Below are 22,878 nucleotides of genomic sequence, written 5' to 3' on the forward strand. Positions count from 1 at the left end.
GGTACTATATTTGAATGGTAATTAGGTATCAGGTAGACTGAATAGATAAACTTTTGCATTGTTCTTTCTTGATTGGAATTGGATTGCCTTTTTTTTTTTTTTTTTCTTTTAATGGACTCTGGTTTCAATATTCTGTATTTCTGACCTATAACATCCTTGGGTCTGACTCAAGACACCTATACAGTGAATCTGAGGTCATAGGTATACAAAACTTTGTTTAGGAAAAAAAAAATGTTTCTTTGTGCTTCTGTTTCACCACATGAAATTTAAAAGTGCATTTTATCATTGCCTCGGGCTTGTAGTGAACCTGGACTTTAGTTTACTTACCTTTCCTGTCTTTCTGCTCAGGCAGTGAGAGCAAGCTCTAGGAAATGCTATAGCTATGCTGTGAACACAATCAAGGGGCATTTGTACAAAGTAAAATGCAGTGTCCAGTTGGGTCCCCTCTGTCATGTATGGATCCAGGACTGTTAAGTCTGGGAGGTATCAGAACATTCATCCAGGCCACAGCTATTCAAACTTTAGTTTTAGTAGAAACACCTTTTTTTTCAAATGGGCTTTAAGTAGAACTCCAGTGTATGCAAAACATTTTTTTTGTTTGGTTAAAGTTGGGACCACATCTACTGGTGAAACTTCTCTCTTCCTTGCAATAGACCCTGAGGGGCTGCTGCAGAAACCTAGGGTTCCTGAGAACTTAGTTTGAAAATCACTTATCTAGGGCTTCCCTGGTGGCGCAGTAGTTGAGAGTCCGCCTGCCGATGCAGGGGACGCGGGTTCGTGACCTGGTCCAGGAAGATCCCACATGCCGCGGGGCGGCTGGGCCCGTGAGCCGTGGCCACTGAGCCTGCACGTCCGGAGCCTGTGCTCTGCAATGGGAGAGGCCACAACAGTGAGAGGCCCGTGTACCACAAAAAAAAAAAAAGAAAGAAAGAAAGAAAATCACTTATCTAATTCAAGCTTCTCATTGAAAGAAGCTAAATGAGTTGTCCAAGGTTACCTTACTGGAGCCAGGATTTGGCCCTTCTTTGGTTTTATTTACAAATCAACAAATACAGTTTCTTCTTTTTCCTTTCTCCCTCCCCACATCCTGAGCCTCTCTCTTAGTGCCAAATGTTATTCCACATCTTCAGATCCTGCTGCTTCCTTCCCTTGAGAACTGTAGTTCTCAGCCTAGATCTTGTTCCTTGTCTTCTGTGGCTAAAGCTACAGGCATCCCGCTTTAAACCTGCAGAGCTTCAGGGAATCCCTTTAAATTCCATCCTCCCCCCATTCTCAGGAACAGGCTCCCTTTATGTTGTGGATCATTTCTTTCCTCCCTTCCTCATAACCCAGTGTATAGGCCCTGTGCTATATACTGGGCATATAATGAAAATTAAGACAGACATGGTCCCTGCCTTGTGGATCCTAAGTCTAGTAGGAGAGACAGGCATATAACTGGGCACTTCTCCTTTGGGGGAAGTACTATGATTAAGTGAAGTTTAGGCTGCTTTAGGAAGGGAAGCTCACCAGAAAAGGTTATGTGTAAACGGAGGTCTGAAGGATGAGAAGGCAGACAAAGGAGAGGCAGAGATAGAGCTGTCCTATGGATAGGAAACAACTTGTGTAATAGCTCCAGACAAGAGAAGAGTGGAGGAAAGAAAGCAGAGTCCAGACCACTGAGGGCCTTACAGGCCTCCTTCAGGTATCTGAGCTCTCTCCCGCAGAGTGTGGGAGGGCATTAAATAATTTAAAACATGGATTAACCTGAGTAGATTTGCATCTGGGAAGTCTCCTCTGCCTGCAGAATGGAAAATGAATTGGAGGTGGGTCAGAGCCTGGGAGACTAGTTAGATTAGGCTAGTGATGGGAGCTTATATCAACATCTTCTCTAGCTATTGACCAAGTTCTCACCATTTTACACAGACCTTTGGTTTAGATAAGCTCTTTAAATTATCTCCTTGGCACTCTGCCTCTTCGCTCAAAACTAGCTCTAGCTCCAGCTCCTTAAAATCCAGACCAAGCAGAGCCCTAGACCTTTTCTTCCTCAGAAAGAGAGTTCAAACAAGACCAGTATAAAGAAAACACCTTAGCAGATGTAGCGAGCAGACTCCACAGGATAGAAATGGCATTTTTGTCTTGGGAGAGCCTGATAAGGATGGACACGTTCATCTTGTCTTTATGGCTACATGCCAGAGTCATATTGATTAGAAGAATACAGGGACCTTGTGAAGAGATTAACTCCCTTCAGAGTTACTATTCAGTGTGAGATACTGGCTTCAGAGTTTAATTGCAGATTCCTTCTTGTCATTTTGACAAGATTGTGGTGAAGTATAGAGTTTCTTTACTAGCAACCAAGATGTCACGCTGTCTCCCTCGAGCCAGGCTGCCATGGATGTCAGTAGGGATTCTCTTGGACTGGGACTTTATTGGTAAGATGAGCACTTGAAAAAAGTCATGTTCCAGTTTGGCAGAAAGAGGAAAGATGAGTCAAATTTTCCTTTTATCCTTTAAATTCTTACTTGTTGGTTCCATTCAGTTTGTGCTGAACTACCATTTGGCTCAGTTTCTTCCAGTTAACACTTCAGGGCAGAATGCCTTTGATCTGAAATTTCTCTCATTTATGATATACACTTCACTGTCTCAGTAAGCCAGAGTTTTGTTCCAAAGGCTTTTGTATTGCTGACGGTGTTAAATGAGAGTTTGATGTGTAAGGAAGACAGAAGGAGTGTGGGTCTGCCCGCACAGGGGATGGAAGAGAAATGAATCTGGGGACCCTGCGTTCCAGGTCTGCTTGGATTTTCATGCCTGTGTCTCCTTTGCTAGTATTCTTTCCACACAGCCACTTCCCTGCTGTCTGCACAGAAGTTCAGGGAGGATTGAATTCCAGCCGCTCTCCATGGTGGTCAGAACAAAGGAAAATTCCTGTGCTTTTGAAAATTATTTGTCTATAATAGATCTATATTTTCCTCCATTCTGCCAGCTAGAGTCTCCCTGCCTTTTTTTTTTCTTTTCAGTTTTGACTTCCCAAGCTGTTTGACGTGAGGTGGCCAAGTATTTGTGCTTTTGGTCATGTCTGTGCCTTGTTCTGATTTTTATTGTGTATTTGTCCTGTAATTAACAATAATAGGCAAAGCTACCGTTTAAGTTTTACTACGTACAGTGTTTTATATATATTCTCTTTTAACCCTCATGTAAAGCTTATGATGTAGTTATTATTCTACTAGTAAAATGAGGAAATGAATGCCCAGAAAGATTAACTTGCCCTAGATCACACAGCTAGTAGAAGCAGAGCTAGGACTTGAATCTAGTCTGGCTTCAGAGCTCATGCCTTCAACCACCTGTCTCTGAGAGGCCAGCACACTTCTCTCTGTGACCCTGAATGAATAAGAGGATTCACGCCCACTTGTCAGCGCATCACTTTGGTCTTGTTCCTCTCACCTAGGAGTTCTTACTGGCTTTGATGTTGAAGTGATGTGGCGTCTTTTTGCTGCACGCTACCTCTCCTCTCCTTAGCCTCTGTCATTATGAGGGGATATTTCGTCATCTCATCCTCACACAGTGTCCCCTGAGGGTCAGCAGCAAAAGGGGTGCTTTTAGACTCCCCGGGGGAACAGGTAACCAAGCCTTCCTTTGACCCTGCAGAATTAGCTGCCTGTTGCCCCTCCATCCAGTAGTTACTCTTCACACCTATGATACATTCGTGCAGATGACAAGGTTTCTCGGAGCGTACGGAGGAGCAGAAGTCCTACTATGTGGAACATGGATATTAACCGCTGTAGAGTCACCTTTGAAGAGGGTGTCTTTGAAGCCCAGGGTGATTCTTTTTCTCCAAGCAAAAAAAAAGCAGTTTACACTTTTGGCAGCAATTTTCTGTCTCCTCTGTGCTATTATGGGAGATGTTGTGTTTGCGCCCTCGCAGATTGGCTCCTTCTGTGCTCCTGCCGGAGCCTGCTGAGAAGTAATGTATGTTCACGGAGAGGGGGTGGCAGTGGGCTCTGCTGCCTTAGAGCTGTTGTGTAGTGGAAGGAAGTCAGAGTTGGAAGGACCCTTAAGCTCTTGTGTTCAGAGGACAGAGGAGCAAGGTCAGTTTTAAATTTTGATTTGCGATTGAGATTTTCTGTGAATTTTTTTAACTAAGAAGAAAAAGGCTTTTTAACAGTAACAGCCATACTTAAGATTTTGGTAGAACTTTTCATCTTCAGAGCTGGCTCTTATTCAGGCAAAAAGCTCCTGCTGAGATCAGTGTGAATCTGACCCATGCTGATTCTCTGATCAAATGGGCAGTGAGTTCTGAAGGAATAGGAGCTCAAGGAGAGTCAGCAGACCTACCTTCTATCCTTGGTTTACCTGGGACCAACGGTGTGACCTTGGGCAAGTCCTTTAACCTCCTTGCTTCTTTGTAGTCTGTTTTTACTTCCCTGTAAATACTAGCCTTTCTTTCCCCAACTCGGCACCCAGTTTTTTGGGATATAAATACAGTGGAGGAATACAGTCATATATTAAATATGTGGAGGAATACAGTCATATATTAAATATGAAATGAAAAGAATCTGCTTATAGGTTCTGTAATTTGATAGATTTTTTTGTACATTTCTCAATTTTGTTTCTTTAAACATTTTCTTGGGGCTATATTCTAGGTACTCTTTTTTCCCCCCTCTAAAATAACAATCATATGTATGTTCTTAGATATGACATTTCTCTTCCTGATGACTTAGTTTGTAGAGATAAGAGGGGACTAAGTCAGTGATACGCTTAGGTTTCTTTTGTCCTCCGATTGCAAATGTATGGTTTTGTTTTTACATTACCTCCATTTCAGAAGACCTAGCTGGAAGCCAAAGAAAATGTCTCTGATACCTGTGACATGGAGTGGAACTGTCAGGGCTGTGTATTATCCAGAAGTGGGGTTCCAACATCTAAGTTGGTCTTCAGTACAGAGAGTCTCTTAGCTGTCACATTTCCCTCTTATGGAGCCTGAGCTGACTTTGTTTTCCTCTGCTGATATGAATTATTTATCCTCTACTCACCCAGATGAAGGATGAAGCCATGCTATGCATTGTACTGCCTATCTGTAATAAAAGCAAGCCTTCTTCTGAAAGTAATTGATTTTCAGATATTTACCTGTGAGAGTCACAACTTTATTTTATTTTGTGCATATTGGCCTATAACCAGAGAATCCATTCACAGCTGGAAAAGTCAGCTGAGGTACCTCTAGTTTATTTCATCTGCCTCACAGTGGAAATGCCAGCTAGGAGCAGCCTGTATTCTGACATACACCTGACTGCCTTTTCTGGCTTCATAATGCTAAGAAAAAAGGCCCAGTGGGAAGAGACCTGGATGTCACTTTTCATGGTGTGGTTTTATGCTAATCAACTTTTGTTTGCCATCCAATATGTAGTTATGATGCTTGACAGGCTAACCTTGTTTATGTCTTTGACCTCAGAGCTTATCAGGATAACATTTACCTCTAGGAGCTCTGTTTCCTAATCTCTTTAGCAAGAAAAATTACAGAGGAATTTTTTCATTCATTTTCAATTGTCTACTGTGTTGCCAGGCCCCATGCTAGGCCTCAGAGATACGAAGATGAAAAAGACTTTGTCCCTGCATTTAAAGATATCAAAGTCTAGTTCAAATGAGAGAACTAAGTAAACAATTTTAATTTCACATTTAAGTGCAATATAATAATTATTATTATAAATTACTATAAGGAAGCATTTATTGATTGCCAACCATGTACCACGAAGTATTTTAAACATTTGTTATTTCTCACAACAGTCCTAACAAGTGGCTAATACATTATCTTCATTTCTCAGCCAAATGAGAAAACTGAGTTGCAGAGAGGTTATACATACACTAACGAGGTCACTCAGCTAAAAACTGGTAGAGCCAGTATTCAAATTCAAGTAGGCTGACTTGAGAATGTGGGCTCTTAACCACTACAGTATAAAGATTCTCTATAATAAATATGTTGGATGTAGAATAGGATACAACTAACTCAGGATAGAGAATCAGAAAAGATAGCATTTGTGCTGGACTTTGAAGGATGGGTATAGGGGTAGGGTTTTGCAGATGCAAAGGGTAGGAAGGCCATACAAGCACAGAGATCAGCATTTCTAAAGGCTCAGAGGAATGAAAACGCATGTGCTGTATGGGGAATGGTGAGGAGCTACATGACTGGACTGTTGGCAGGGGATGAGACAAGGGTGGCTGAGTCTCCCTTGTACAGGGTTTTGTGTGCCATTTGAGGCACCAAAAGGTTTGTATCGTTTCCTGTTAGGCTTTACCGCTTGACTACCGCATGGTCCTATTCATAGAAGAAATGGATGGACTTTTGAATCTTATGGATCTCTTCAGGTAGTCACATCTCATGAGTTATGTGTAAATTGTTTGCTTTCTCTGTGCCTCAGTTTCTCCATCAAGCAGCACATTTTACTATACTTAAAGGACAAGTATTTTATGAAGCATTAAAAGTGTTCTCCTTTTGGGTTTCTTCTTTTATATGGAAAAGCAAGCAACTGAGATAAAGTAATTATAAAAGGAAATTGTTTGATTTTTATCTTATTTATACCTTGTTTTGACAGCTCCAGCCTTCCTCTAACTAACAATCAAATTTGAGAGTAGATACCCAGTTCCTTCTAAATTGATGGAGATAAGGAATACTAAAGCACCAACATTTTCCAAATAGATTTAAGGCTACAGATATTTCTTAGAAACTAGTCAAAAATTAAATTGATGTCACGTTTGTCCCTGAGTTAGATCTGGTGCTGGAGAGCCTGGTTGGAGCCTAGTTCTCTTCTTCCTGGTTTATCTTCGTAGCCATTTTGGACTGGCACTAAGCATAATAGATTTTAGGAAGTCAAAAAACTCCAGTCTGTGTCTTAAGAATAACTAAATTTGATGTCATTGGTTTATGCCCTCCCTCACCTGTGGCAGCCACGGCAAAATGTTGTTAGTGGTGTCTTTTTCATTTTAGGAGAAACGTGCTGGTCTCTAGCATCTTCTCACTTTCTGTCAGTGAGAGGCAGGCAAGGGGTGAATAATTCCATTTCCCCAATAACTTCCAAGGAGCCTTCCTTTTTTTGTAAGTTCAATGTGGCTGAACTGCATTCACCTCTTTACCCGGAAACCCACAGCACGTGTCTGTACCAGATGCTGGGAGCAGAAGCGGGTGTGTTTTTTTGTTTTGTTTTAGGTTTTTTTCTTTTTTCTTTTCAAGACGGTGTGAAGTTTAGAGTCATTGAGTGCAGGTTTCTTTAAAATTAGAACTGCAAGAAGGTAGTTTCAGAACATTGAGAAGGGTGTCCAAAGGCTGTGATAAAACTGGGGTACCCTAAATGGTGAGGTCTTTGCCAAGGACCAATATTCAAGGGCCTGTCCTGTTTGGACCTAGGACCTACCTATGAGTGGTTATAGGATCATAAAAAAAATACTTCTTTAGCCACAAGCTATGGACTTTTGAATCTTATGGATCTCTAGACGTTTTAGGGAAGAAAAACACTTTCTAGACGTTTTAGGGAAGAAAAACACTTTCTTACATAAGTGCCTCATTCCCCCCTCCTTAGCACCACTACCAGTTGTTCCCTGTAGGTTGTAATGTGGTTGTAAAACAGAAAAGCATTTTGTTTCCTTGGTGAGTACATGTCTCCTTCCCCTCTGGTTCTATCAATTCTGTTTAAAGAAAGTGAGATTGAGCATGAGAAAAACTGTACAGAGAGGGAGGGGCTGACAGAATTACAGAGAAGGTAGGCAAAGAAGCATTTCTCAGCTGTCCCTGGCTGCCAGATGCATCTTGGTCCAGATGCTGTGGGGCATTGTGCAGTCTTATTCCATCTCGCAGGTATTGCCACTCAGACAAGAACCAGTTAAAACTGACCAAGCTGCCAACTTTGCCCTGACTTTCAGGGTTGTTCAGGGTTAGCAGCTAAACAGCTCTAATAGTGATACCTGCTTATGTGTCGAACATAAAATAGGAGCTAGACCTATGTATATTATTTCAAAGCTTAAAAAACCTGTTAAATATAGTTATTCTCATCTTCTTTTTACAGATGAGGAAATTGATATTATAAGAAGTTAAGTGACTAAGCCGTGGTCACACAGTTAGAAAGTAAGTCAGCCAGGATTAGAACCCAGATCTGTCAGGCTTAAAATTCCGTGCCTTCAACCACCACACTACCCTGCCTTTCTCAGGAGATGGAAGATTCACATCTTCCAACATCTTGGCTGGGAATAAGTAAAGTTAATGGATGGAATTGTGACAAGCCAACAGGGATTTGGCATTTTTATCAGAAAAATTTTTTTCATTTTCTTTATTGAGTGCCAACAAGCAGTTTGTATGAGACAGAAGTTGAGGTGGAACTTGCCAGGAAAATGCCTAAGGTGGAATGAATAGGAACTTCTCTCCCCAGACAGGTAAACATTAGTTTGCTCCCTGGCTTCTGTGGAGCGGGCAACTGCCATCACCTCTTCTGAAAGAGCCACTGTTCACCCAGTGGCAGGTGCAGGCCAACTGTTGTCATGACAACAGCAGGAGAGGCAAGCAGTTTAATTCTAGAACTGATAATTAACTGGGGGTGGGGTGGAGGTGGGGAGAGAAATGGGGGGGTGATTGTTTCAGAAGGGAAAACTTAGCAATTACCAGCCAGCTGCATAGATAAAAAGGCCAGGCACAGATGCTCCAGCCCAGCATGCCCCTGGGATTCAGCATTCATCCCCTCTGGTTAGGAATTTTTGATAAATGAAAATGAAGGGTCGAGTTCCCAGCCAATCAAGACTCTTTAAGGAACCAAATAAAGAAAGAGGAAGTTACATACGCTGTAAAAAGAAATGCAGGGGGCCAGATAAATGACTACCCTAAATGACATTACCGAACCAGAAGCACTATCCAAACTCTGCAGGAAGAATTCACACTTGGAGGTAAAACAGGACCCGCAAGGCCTCCCCGTTGTGAGTTTCTACTTCTGCGGATGGAATGAGGGGAGAGTGGCATATTAGAAAGAAAATAAAAAGAAGACTTACAGAGGTGATGAACTTGTTTAGATCCTTGATCATCACGGCTAGTAGTCTATCAACCCCTCAGAGATTGCAATAGTGAACGTAAGCTAAGCATTCCGCATGGATCATCTATCTCATTTAAGCCTTACAGCCACCTAGGAGGACAGTGCTGTTATTATTCTCATATCAGACTTAGACATGTTCAGCACTTTGCCCAAGGTCACAGAGCTACTAAGTCAATATACTGAGTCCTATTATCCTATTGATTTGTGTTTTTAAAATAAAACCTCTGCTACTCTATGGGGAAGTCGTGGTCCCAATCTAGAATAATATCAGCCTTAAGTAGATTAAACAGTTTACAATAAAAAGGAAAATAATATTTTTTCTAGTAGAATAAATGTAAGCTACAAAATAAAAATTACTAGATAAGCAGTGTTGGAGAATGTCCTATCATGTGTTTGAGATCTGTCAGACTCATAGTTCACAGATTAGCCCTGTGTCTCAAGCTCTGACCAGATGAATAAGTGTGAGTCAGGATTTCTTCCTAACTTGTTCTGTGGCTCAGGGCATGTTAAGGCTTAGAAGAGGAGATGACATTACACAATGCAAAGTGACTGTCCGAAACTCGTCTAATGATATATTTTCACCAAACTTCCGTGTTTTATGTGTTGTTCATGGGGAAAATGCCACAGTGTATAGCAAGACCTCCCTGTATTCCAGAGTGTATGTGTAATGTACATGTGTGTGTATGAGAGAGAGACAGAGAGAGAGTTGGCGGGGGAGAGAGAGAGAGGGGAAAGAAGGGGGGGAAGAGAGAAGGAGAGGGAGGAAGATTTTCCTTTAAAACAGCGAGTCTCAGTGAAAGGAGAAGCATGGTGCTCATTCAGCAGTGTCTGCAGATCACATACTTTGTTCCAGGCATTGTCTTTGGTGCTCAGAATACAGTTTTCCACAAAACATTCAAGGTCCATGCCCTCAAAGAACATGTAGTCTAGAGTCTCAAGTAAGGATTGAGGAATGTAAGTGGTATGTAATTTAAAAACACATTTTAAAGAAACCCATTACTACTTCTGTTAAAACCTAGTACAGGGAATAAAACTCTCCTAGTCCTTCTGGCTAGTAGGAAAATGTGTAAAAGATAGAATGCAGGAGAAGTATAGGTTGATAATCACTACTTAAAACTATGAGCTTCCCCTTGATTTTCCAGAGGTTTGACAAACTAATAAGTTGATGTTGCCTTTGCAAGTGAAACAATTAATATCAAAATTTGGGAGCTCGACTGACACAATAATTATGCTGGAAAATGTAATTTTGTCTGCATAATGGAAGTGGGATCATTTCAAGAAGATCTCATTAATGTGCTGTTCATCTACAAAGAGCAATGTAACCTTTCTCTTATTAGATTAGTGCAGGGTCATGATGCAAAAGGCGGTTGGAATAATTCTCAGTCTTTTGTTCTAAGAAAATAAATTAAGCACTGACTAGGAGTCTAGATATGGAAATCAGAATCATTGAAGACAGAAAAACAATGTAGCCACTCATTCTGAAATTGACATAAGCTCCTTTCATTTCTGTAGGTTTCATTCCATTTAGCCATTTATTTAACAAATTATTTCCAGTGTCTGCTATGTGCCAGGCAGCGCTAGGTGTTGCAACTATCATAGAAATCAAAACCAAAAACGGTCCCTTTTTTCACGGTGCTTACTATATAGTGATTGGTCTCTCCTCCACATATCAGGGCCATACATCTGTTCTGTGTCTGCTCAACTCTCCCCAAGCTTAAAGAATCAGCACCCTACTGAAAAGATGCATGTCATGTGCAGTTATAAGTGGAAATCCCCCAGTGCAGAGCCTTCCCATGTATGTTAGACTGAACACTGATTGAGTTGTTGACTTAGTCTTTTAAACTAGGGTTCCGTGGTCCAATAAGTTTGGCAAATGCTGCTTATTTACCCACCTCTTGGAGTTCCACAAGTACCATGGTATAATAAAGTCTTCGAGCAGTCCTGTGATAATGAGACTTATTTACTTTGTTTAACCCAGCATTTCCAAACTTATTGACCATAAGGATCCTTTAATCCCTATCACATAAATATCCTTTAGAAACAGTGTTCCTCAATTGGATGTGGCTCATCGTCCACTAGATGTTGAGACCTACTGCTGCTGATTTGCCATCTAGAAAGAGAGTATAAGAAATGTAAGGCAATATATAGTAAGAGCCCACATCTCTTAGGTTGAAATCTTGTTGTACTCCAAAAAACTAGGTCTTCTGAACCATTTCTCTGCTGTTATTGGTGTAATTTATGTCTAATACAAGTGGGAGTGTAGCTGTCAGAGGTACAAATAATTGAAATTGGTACACATTCCTGGCAAAAGAAAGTCTAGAGAGGGCCACTGGGATATTTTTTTTTAATTGACATGAAAATGAAACTTGGATGTCCGTGATTCCATTCAAAAATAAAATAGCCATCATAAATAAGTTTTTTGTTCTTTTCGTCTTAATAACATAATTCGTGTCACTTTTTAACAATAAAAAAGTTTTAGTTCCAGTGTATACCAAGCACCCAGCACATTGCCTAGTATGGAGTAGACCCTCAAATATTGGTTGAATGAATGACTGAAACAGACAGTGACGAGGAACATTACTAAATACAAAGCAATACAGAAAAATGTCATTTTTCCTATTTTAAGTCAGTGTATAAAGTGGGCGTATCCTTCTGTTACATGACAGTGCCTCTTACATCTAATAGCTATCATATGCCTACCACAGGTTGGGGGAACTAAGAAAAAATATATATATAAGTATTTTGCAAACTGTTAAGTGCTGCATCTAAGTAGTTGTGTTTGTTTTTTTTTTACCAGTGGTCATGGAGGTGCTCAGCATTCTATGTGTCAGAAATTTCCCTGATATGACCAGGCCCTGATGCCAAGTGGATTATACACCAGGATCGCAGTATTCTGACTTACAGACCAAGAGAGGAAGGCAATAAGACTAGGATGTCAGGCCTTTGATAGTACTTCTCTGTCCCTCAGTTTCCTCATCAGTCATCTAGGGGCCATAGCACCCACCCTGTCTATATTAAGGATCAAATGCGATAACCCACATGAATGATAGTAAGATATGCAAATAAGAAATGTAAATGATGCTCTATACCCTTCGAAAGTATAAGCATTAAACAAGCAAAACAGAACTGGATGATATAAAGTTGTCTTTTCATAATGTTATTTGTTAAGACATAATTGTGTTTGTAACCTGAGGTTCATGTATGAGTCATTTAAACAAATATTTATCAGCAATAACAAAGGAAACAAGAAGATTACCCTTGATTCAGCACCTTTACAATTTACAGGGTGTACACAGACATCTCATTTCCTTATTTGAACAAACCTGAGAGGTGGTTTTGCTATCCCCATGTTATAGATGAGGAAATTGAATGAGAGTAAGTGACCTGTCCAAGGTGGCCCAGCTAGAGCTAGGAGTGGCAAGAGTCAGGACTTGGAGTGACGCCTTCTTGTTATACATCCTGTGCCTTTGCTCTCATAGCTGCTTTTATTCAAAACATAACTCGTTCTCCTCCCTCTCCAGCATGCTTCTGACCTTGACTTCTCCTTCGCAGTAAATGACATCATCTTGTCTCAGGCCAATAACCTAAGAGTCATACTCAGTATCTCTCTTTTCTTCACATTGCAAATCCAATTAATCAACAAATTTTGTCAGATTTACCCTCAACTATACATCAAATCCAAGGACTTCTCACCTCCACTCCCTCACTATACCGGTCCGGGCCACATAATTTCTCTCCAAGAATTCTACTGTCGTTCCCTCATTGCCACTGTTACTCATCCTTCCCCTCACTGTAACCCCGCCATTTTATTATTCACATGGATGCTAGAATGATCTTTTAGGATACAAAGGAAGTCATGTAATTATTCTATTTAGAATGCTCCAGTATGAATTATATCATGTCTGGAACTTGCTTCAGAGTAACCTGGGGGGAAGAGGACCGATAAAGTCACACAAGATGAGATTCCCATCATCCTCACATCTGCTGCTCACCCCACTGCTCACTCCAGCTATGCAGCTTTCTTACTCTCCTTCAGACGGAGGTCACATTCCTTCCTACTTCAGGGCCTTCGTGCTTGGGTTCCCTTCCACCTGATGCTTAGCCCCAGATCTTCACATGGCTCCTTCTCACCTTATCTAGGCCTCTGCTGAAATGTTGCCTCTTCGGACCTTCATTCCTTCCTTACCTGCTTTGGTTTTCTGCGTACACTTGTCACTGCATGAAAATGTATTTAACTTATTATTTTCTTTCTTCCCCACTAGAAAATAAATGTTATGAGGGTAAAAGCTTTGTCTTTTTCACCACCGTACTGTCAGTGCCTAGAACATTATAGGGACTCAGTTAATTTTTGAATAAACAAATAGCTATGCAAAACCTGTTTTCAAAGTTGTAGAGAGAACCCTCGTTTGGAATAGGAAAACCTTAGATTCACTTGATTATATTCTCAGTCTGTCACCTTGTGCAGGTCATTTTCCTGCAGCTGTTATTTGTGAATCTGCCTTTGTTATCCACCAACAGCCTGTGAGTTTCTGAATGGCAGCATCTGTACTTGATTTTTCTTTATCTCAGTAGTAGGCATAGCAAGTGTGTTACACTATTTGATAACTATATACATGAGCAGTACTTTGCTGTGTTCCAGACTTGGAAAATGACTGACCAGGACTCATGAATCCTTGGCTCTTCTTTACATAATAATGATCATGGCTATAATAGTGAACACTGATTGAGGTCTTACTGTGTGCCAGGCACTTTTCTAAGAGTGTTACGTGTCATGAGTTCATTTAATCCTTATAATAGTCCCATAGGGGTAGAGGCTGTTAACTATCCCCATTTTCCAGGAAAGGAAAATTAAACACAGAAAGACCAAATAATTTGCCCAAGGTCACATAGCCAGTAAATGATAGAGCGCCAGGGTTTGAACCAAAGCCATCTGGCTGTAGAGTCTGTATTCTTAGCCAACTCTCTCTACTGCCTTCTCAAATCACCACTGTAGGCTTACACTGAGGTAGGTAGGTAGGTAGATAGATAGATAGATAGATAATTTAGTAAATAAATATTAAAAAAATGAAAGTTCATCCATGTACACCTGCTCTAAAGAAGAGTTTTAATCTAAGTATTCCAGGCTAGTGTCTTTGCTCTTTTCACTTAAAGCTACACACATGCCCTGTCTGCTCTGTTTGAGCCTTCTGAGAAGGGTAGGGCTGCAGCAGTGAGAGCTTTGGATGGGGCAAACTGTGCACTCAGGACTGTGGAGAGATTTGGGCAGTGCTCTTTCCCTGTCCTTGGCAAGTGATGGGCTGCAGAGGTGCTTTCATGTCAGTGGCCACCCTTTCAGCTGCAGACTTGTGTCCCTTGTCCATGATGAGGTTGGAGAACCTGTCTGAGCCAGCAGTAGTGCAGGCTGCTTGCTGTCTGGAAAAGCAGGGTGCAAACTCAAATGTATCATCCTGAGATAGTTCCCAAAATAAACAGATTTTTTGTGCTGACTCTTGCTTTTCTAACTGAGGCCTGTTTCCTCTTTCTTCCCTTAAAACAATCTTTCTAGAAGGCATTTCTCTTCCTCCCTGCCTTTGAGTGATAGGGCTGACATCTGGGAAGAAGGAAGTGATCTACTCCTTCAAAAGTTATATCTCCATCAGACCTGAAAGCTGTTTAAAATTCAGTCTTCGCCTCTGGAGCTCTTGAGTCTAGGTGAGGAGTGCTCAAGCCAGCCTTCTGACTCCCTGAGAACTGGAAGTAAAAAGGGTGAGCTCTTGTCCTGAATCAACCATCATCAGTCAGTAAAGAAGTCTTTAGGAGGAAATCTTTGCCTGCAACCAGGGAGAGATGGCAGAAGACAGTCAGAAGATTATATGTGTGTGCTACCCCATTATATGTAAATAAAGGACTTGAACATCATGGATTCTGGTATCTGAGGGGCATCCTGGAATCAATTCCCTGTGGATATCAAGGCATGATTAGTGTATGAAATAATCAGGCAGCTTTAAGGTAATACGTAATTAAAAGCTGAATGTGTATTTTAGACTCCAGCGGTTTTAAGAGTTCTCAGAATTTGTGTGATGCACTGGTTAAAGAATATGGGCTTTGGGGTCAGAGGTTCTGGGTCTGAATTCCAGCCTCATCACCTACTAGCTATATAACCCTAGCCCTGCTATTTAAATTCCTTAGGCCTTGCTTTTCTCATCTGCAATAGGAAGATGATACTAGTATCTAAAATAAGATTACTGTGAGGATTAGTGAGATCATTCATTCATTCATTCAGTTAAAAAAAAAGTCTTCTGAGTGCCTTCTTTGAGCAAGGCCCTGTTCTAACTGGATGGGTACGTAAGTGCCCCTGAAATCTCAGTGACAGCAAACATTTACTTCTCTCACATACTGCATGTCCACTGTGGATCAGCTTTAGCTCTGCTCCCTTCTCCTTCATTCTAAGGCAAAGTCTAAAGAGCAGCCCCTGCATGGGACATGCTGGCAAGGGGAAAAGAGCAGGGGGAAAACGGTGCAGCCCACCCCAGTGAGCAGGGGATCACTTTTGAGGCAAGTGAGAAGTGACTTCAGATCGAGAGAAGAGTCCCGAAGGTCCACAAGATTAGAATATCGTTGCTGTGATTCACATGAAAGATCTTGAAGTTCTAGGATTCTAGGCTTGGATTAGAACAGTAGCAGTGGGGAGAAAAGAATAGGTGGGGGAAATGTGGGTTTGGGGACTGGAGAGGACTTAGTGAGTAGCTGTATTTGAGAAATAAAAGAGAAAGATCTAAATCAAGAGCGCTGGCTTCCAAGCCTCGCTTTGCTGCTACTTAGTTATATAAACTCAGGCAAGTCATTGAACCTTTCTGGGCTTGAGTTTAACATTTATAAAATGAAAGACCAGAATTTGATGTGACCCCTGAGGTTCCCTCTAGCTCTATCCCTCTCTGGCGCTAAGACTCCGGAGTCTTTGTCTTAGGAGACCACAGACTACTGGGAGTGATGCTAATGGGAAGGAAGGTTGGCTTAGAGAGAAAGAGGTTATAATGACTCCAGTTTGCATTTGTCTCAGCCCATTGGGTTGTGTGCCTTTCTTCTTTGTCTTTGCTCGTAGGTCACTTTCTCCTTGAGTTTGTTGTGAATCCAAAAAGGAGATAGAATTTATTTTTCATCTCCAAAGTGGGGTCCTTGGGAACACATAGAGCCTTGAGGTCATGAGACTAATGTAGCCTTATGCACAACGTTTCTCCAGCATCTTTTGGTATCCTGACATCTTTCTACACTTCTTCCAGTGTATTTCATGTTATGATAATACCTTCACAATGTCAGCCTGGGTGTCTGAAGACAAACCTTATGCTCACCCACCACATACCACATATGCACAGAATCAGAAATTTCTGCCACTCTTCCTCCCTCTCAAGGGAACGCTTCTGCCTCTTTTATCCTTTACTCACTCCTTCCCTTGGGAAGAGGAGTAACTTGTCTGATTGGTGAGAGTCTGGTAGTCATTTGGCCTCTCTTCTCTGTTGTGCAGGGTTAATGTGGTAACAGTCACTGCATTGAAAAAAAACAACATGGCCGTATCTTTCTTCTCCTTTGCTTCTTGGATCACTTGATTCAGGCAGGATGGACCTTCCTTGCCCTTTGCTCTCCATAAGCAGATTAGGAAGGAACTGTCTCTCCTGGTCCCAGGTTCCAACTTCTCCATCAATGACTAGATGAGTAAGTCAAGTTGCTCCTTCCCTGGGATTCAGATAACTTTAATTTAGTGGGAGAGGTGGCAGGAGGCACCTACTGTAGCCTTGAAATCTCAGCACTCTACTTTATTATTTGGGTCTCCACTAAAAAAAGTAGTACCTTGATCATAGTTTAGCTTCTTAAGTCTCTGCTCTCCTTGTTTGAAAGTGGAGAATACAGTGAACAAATGACACCATGGGTTCTTCAGCAGAACCCTTTCAGTGTCACCTCACACTTGTTAATGGCTTCCTATCCCCCTCCCTCAGCTTCGCCAGTAGGAAAGTGCAGTTATTAAAGAGGTGAGTGTTTCACCGTGCATCATAAGAAGTAGTTTACAAAGCTGAGTTGCCAACAACCTGTGTCTGCTTGTCCCATTAACTTTGTTTCCAGGAAACTCAGTCCACCTCCATATCCTGGCATTTTAACCACTTCGGCCAAAATGCTGGGTTCAGCACTTTTTTCATGTGGTCATTTTAGTTAAATTTTCAGTATTAAATTAATGGTACAGTCTGAGCTCACCAAAGATGAGAGCTGTACTTAACAGTTTGAGGTGTTTAACCTCCTTCCTATCCCCAACTCCACGCGGTGTTTTGCAGTGCAACTTTTCAGCAGGTATTTAAATTCTGACATGCTTTCGGTACTTTTTTTGAAACTAAAATTATAGGCTAACTCAGTTGAAATGGTTAAACACAATTTGTGTGCGTAGTTGTAACCTCAGTTGATTTGTTACAAAAAATTTTTAATCTTAATTACTGTTTCCAGGAAGTCTCCCATGAGGCAAAGTTAATGAGCCTTGATTTATTCCACCAGCTTGTAAGTCAGACACTGTGCGAGGCACAACAGGGTTAAAAAATGAGCCATGGGCCCTGCCCTCAAAGCACTTGTAGTCCGATTGAGAAATGAGCAAAGAATTATAATATACCAGTGTGAGAACCCACATAGATGTGTGAAGTGCAGTGGGAAGCAGAATAAAAAGTAACTAATTCTTCCTAGGGAATCAGAGAAGATTTCACAGTTGTTGACCCATTTGAACCAGTACCCTGAACAGAGCTATACAACAGTAAGTTGATTGATGGCAGGTGGAGAATGGACATCATAATTGTGCGCTCTGTGAGTAACAAGGGAATTTTGAACTGTGGTTCGCGAAGGGAAAGTATGTACTGTATCACTGTTTAAGTCCTCAGCATTGTGCTTTATTTTATAAGAAGAGAGCTTTGCCAACGCTTAATCCTTTTCGTTCTAAAAAGAGTATAGATATCTAAAAAGAGTATAGATATAATGGAAATAAACTTGGAGTATTTTGAGGCAGCCATAATATAGAGTCTTTTCAACTTTGAAGACTCATTCATTCATTCATTCTCTCCTTCTCTTTCTGTATGATCTAAAAGATTTAAATTTTTTTTAGCCATTTCTTACTCTTTTAGTTGTTCTGTGATATAACTGTGGCTCCTGTTTCTTATTGTATTAATCAGAGACTATTTGATTGTAAGGAACAGAAATCCACCCACACTTGCTCAGATAACACAGTGGAGTATGGAAAGGACATGGTACATTTCACAGGACCCAATCAAAGGAAGTATTTCTGTACCTGATGGGCATAGGCGTGGGAATTGGTTAAGACCAGAAGTTGCTCTCTCAGTCTCTGTTCTTTCTTTGTCTCTTTCTGCTTCCTGCTTTACTCTCCACCCCACAGAGCAGCATCCTCTGTTTGCTTTCCTTATAATTTCAGCTTGTCCTGGCAGCTTTGGCCCCTGCTGTATAGCAGTTTTCTGATGCAGGATTCAACATTGCCTCACCACAGTCCCAAGAGAAAATATAGCCAATTCATGTCTATTAATTAGCTGCCCTTGAGTTAGGTGGTCATGCCTGTCTAGTCAGTTACTGTAGGAAAGGTTGGGGGGCAGGGAGGCCGAGGAGTCATGTGGTTTGTAGGGCTTCTCTTCTCCCAGGTGGGGGCAGGCCAGGAGGGTAAACTGGAAAAGGTAAGCACAATTGAACAATATTCTGCTCTGCGACCCTGCAGAGGCAAGCTAGTGTGTAATCTAAGATGACAATTTAGTTTTTCTTAACACAGTTTTTTATAGTTAGACAACAGAGTGCCCCTAAGTGCCTGTATCTCTCGTTCATCCCAGAACAAGTTCCATTTCTTATACACCTAGCACTTCACAGATAAACAGAATAGTGCTCACTCAACTAGCACGTGGCTCCTAACAGCACCCCTGTGTCTCATTTGCTGTGGCCTCTTATAGGTCGGGTTAATGAGAAAAGCCATGAATTTGAAGTCACTGGAGTTACTTCCACCTCTTACTAATTTGGTGTCCATAAGCTAGTTCCAACTTCTTAGAACCTGTTTTCTGATTCACAAAATGGGGCTGACTTGTGCCTCCCCAGCCTGGGTGCTTGTGAGGAGCACACGATAAATGTGTGTTGAATGATTTTGTGAATAATAAAATCATATAGTGATGAGTTCAGTTATTAATACATATGTTAGTGGTGGCAACAAAGAAGCAGTTTTTTTGTTATTTAGCAAGAGGTACTAAGGCGTAGACCCTCTGGCATCTGCTCACCTAAGGCAGGGCACGACTTTAGGCAAGACTCATAAACACACCAGCTCTAATTTCGGGCTGTCATCAAGCACTTGGAGTTCCTTGGATGAAAGGTGTAATAGAAGGTCATAGGTGTGCTCCTCCTCCATCAGTGTGCATGTCGTCATAGCTCCTGTTCATGATAGATGACCTTTTGTTCTGTTCATTTGTGAGCTGGAACTATTTTAATCATCATAATGGTATTAAGTGGGCTGGTACCTGGGCTGCTTCTTTTAATTAGATGGTGATGGTAAGAGAAAAACATGGATCACAAATTATTCCCATTTTGCAAATAAGGAAAAGATGCTAAATAATTTACTGACCTTCACTCAGCTACTAAGCTGGAGAGCTAGGATTCAACCCAATTCTGTTTGACTCCAGTTCCCACGTTTTCCCACTATGCCTCACTGTCACCAGATCTTAGAAATCTACATGTTTAATTTCTGACTGGGCTCTTCAGACCCCAGAAGGATCTATGAAGATAGAAATAAAAGTCTATGAACTATTTTCAATATTTCAAAACTTATAATGGGAAATCTTACATTTAACTGCAACAGGGCAGAGTTATGTTAGCGGTTTTCCCCCCACGGTGACCTGATTTGTCAGTTATTGATTATTTAACTCGTGCAAGAAAACTAATTAAATATTCAGAAATGTTGTATGTTAGACAGAGTTTCAAATTCTGAACCTTTGGAGGGTACGTGGGGATCCTTGGTGATGAAAAGATTATGAAATATAGTCTAATTCAGAAACCGCAAACTGATGGGTCATCAGCCAAATCTAGCCTAAGGATATGTTTTGTTTGCCTTATAAAGTATTTTTTTCAATTTATGAATTACTGACCAGCATTTAAAAATTGGGAGATTTCACGTCAAAAAGCAGATTTTTTTCAGCTTCTTTTGGAAATTCAAAATTTCTGCCAATACTGGATCTATATTTACCCATGACATTGACCAGCTGGCTCCTTAGATGGGGTATGTACTTTGCAATTTACCAGACTCCACCTGGCCCAATTTATTCACTTCATTCATTCATATTACCTACTAGGCCCCTGTAAGCATTTGAGTCTCTAATGCCCAGGCTAATCCAGTCTCCTCATTTTGTTGCTAGCTTATAGAGTAGAACCCATTCTCTAGCCATAATCACTCCCACATTTTGTACCCTGTACAGTTTTGGGTCTTGGGCTTCTCCTTACGGTCTTCCATGCAGACTTGTCTCCTTGGCTCTGCTACATCTTTGCAAACAGGAGCCACATTCTCATCGTTGTTTAAGGTGGGAATGCGAAGAAGAAGAAGATGGAGTGCCTACCGTGAGAAAGGTCGTGTAGTCTAGCCTTGTTTCTTTTTAACTCAGGAATGTACCTAGGACCCTGATAAGTACCAAGTGTATTTTCAAGACCTGCTTGCTAGAGTATTGTGAAACAGAATGGGGTTGGTGTCAGAAAGACCTAGGTTAAAGTACTAGCCACCATTAGTTGTCCACATAAGCAATTTATGTAAACTCCTCCGTTTAGCTCTCTTGTCTGTAAAATGGGGATAATCATAATGCCCGTGGGGTGACCTGATGCTCATAAGGGGTTTGGCACAGTGTTTAACATTTAATAACTGCTAGGATATAGTAACTCTTACTACTAGGGCCAAACGTGCAGTTGGAGCTCAGTTCATGCATGTTGAATTAACAAATGAATGGGTAGAATAAATTGAGTGTAATGAATTACGTGTGTTCAAACAAGTAAATATCTATCGAAGAAGATGTCACCAGAAGTTTCTCTAGCAGGCCTGGAGACCACAAATTTTTGATGGCTTTGAATGTTTGCTTTTGATGACACTACAAGAAGCACACGTTGTGGCAGGATCAGTACCCAGAGCTCTTTAAAACAGATTTATAAGCTTACCTCTGTGAAATAACATCAGCCTCAGTTTAATGTAAGTTGATGTAAGGTTGAGAAGAGAGGAATAAATTTCTAATAATCTTTCAAAGTAGACTCATGCTCAGTGTTTTGAGAATATACTCAGAACTTCAAAATTGGCCTGTGGGCTAACCTCCGTGATACGGCAGGTTGACATTATCTCCGTGAAGAATCGTCGCGGTTGCTAAGGTGACTGCTAGAATGGGAAAAAGCATTAGACCACTTTCCTGGGGCTCCTGGACTACTTCCTCTTTTTACAGCCTTAAGGGACAGGCAAAGGGGGACTAACTTATTTACCGTGTGCCATCGCTGTCTCATTTAATTGTTATACTGATCTTCTGAAACAATTTACCATTCAGATGACAAAACTGAAGCTCAGAGAGAGTAAGGGACATGTTCCAATTAGTAAAGTGGCAGAACCAGAACTCTAGCTCTTTCCGTAACTCCACATAGCCTCCCAAAGCTAACCTCACCACCTCTAAGGATTCATGATAGCCCTCAACCCCATCTTCATCCTCACTCCCAAAGGGAAACTCAAGTAAAGGGCAGCAAAATGGATTCACTGAGTGAATGCACACTGTCCATTTTCTTCTTATTCATTTTCAACACAGTTTATGAAGCACCTATATTATGCCAGACACAGCTCTTGTTGCTGAGGATACAGGGCGAACAAGACAGATGAGATCCCTTCTCTGGTGGAATTTAATTCAAGTGGGAAGAGATAGACAAAAAACTTGTAAACCACTAAATAAAGAAAATAATTTCAGATAGCAGTGTTAGAAAGGAAATGAAACAGGGTGACTCCATAGAAGGGAGCTGGGGAGAAGAAGCTGCTACAGATAAGGTGTTCAAAGAAGGGCTAAGGAGGTCACTTTTCAGCTGAAACCAGACTGAACAAAGGGGCCAGCCAAGCAAAAATGGGCATGGTGAGCATTAGAGGCAAAGGGAACGGGAGTTCAGACTTGAGGCTGGCCACTGGTGACTGTCACAGGGAGACCACTTCACCTTTTAGACTTTTTTTTAACGTAATGTGCCTATTAATAGAACATGTTTCTGATTTATAATCTGAATCATAATGCATTTTTCTGGATATTTTGCAATGGGATTAGTAATGTTACTTCAAGAAGGCTGTGATCTATATAAGTAATGGAGACAAGCTGGCTTTATTGGAAGAGAGAGGACACGAGAGTTTACATCTGTTTCCTGCTGGAGAACCACATACTTTAGGCTCAGCCTGAGGACCTGCATGCTGTGAGTCCAAGGATGGGAAGGACACAGACACGGCAGAGACAGCAGGACGCCTCCAGAAGCTGCAGTCACACAGACAGAGCTCAAGACACCTAGGAAGGGAGCTGCTGGATGGTGTGAACATTTATTCTGGTGCCAGATAGCATTTATTCCCAGGATGTCTTTGGTTATCACAAGGGTAAATTCTAAAACAACAAGGAAGGAAATAAAATTAGTTTTGTGTAGATAAGTATGGACTCAATAAATACACAGCAGAAAATAATTTAGGAGGCTGGAATAAGGGAATGTCATGAACTCAAATAAGGATCAAGTGGAATGACTGAAAACGGTAAATCACTGTCTAGATCTATGCTTTCCCAGCCTAGGTACCCTGAAAGTAATAATAGGAATTAGAAAGCTA

The 22,878-nt window shown here is 41.2% G+C and overlaps 1 protein-coding gene across 5 annotated transcripts in view; it reads left to right on the plus strand.

Annotated features, from left to right (window-relative positions):
• Positions 1–22,878, plus strand: part of TRIM44 (tripartite motif containing 44) — a 118,810-nt gene that overhangs the window by 62,639 nt on the left and 33,293 nt on the right. Inside the window, exon 5 of one of the 5 annotated variants that reach the window (XM_032640525.1) lies at positions 17,730–17,846. The exons of 2 other annotated variants lie outside the window; for them this stretch is intronic. In XM_032640525.1, coding sequence (XP_032496416.1) covers positions 17,730–17,805 — 76 coding nt within the window. In that variant the 3' untranslated portion in view covers positions 17,806–17,846. Of the gene's footprint in view, positions 1–11,829; positions 12,159–17,729; positions 17,847–22,878 lie in introns of those variants that run through there. 2 more of the 5 variants (XM_032640524.1, XM_032640526.1) reach the window with 2 other exon arrangements.

The sequence above is a fragment of the Phocoena sinus genome, chromosome 8 (assembly GCF_008692025.1).
Source record: "Phocoena sinus isolate mPhoSin1 chromosome 8, mPhoSin1.pri, whole genome shotgun sequence".
NCBI classification, from domain to species: Eukaryota; Metazoa; Chordata; class Mammalia; order Artiodactyla; family Phocoenidae; genus Phocoena; species Phocoena sinus.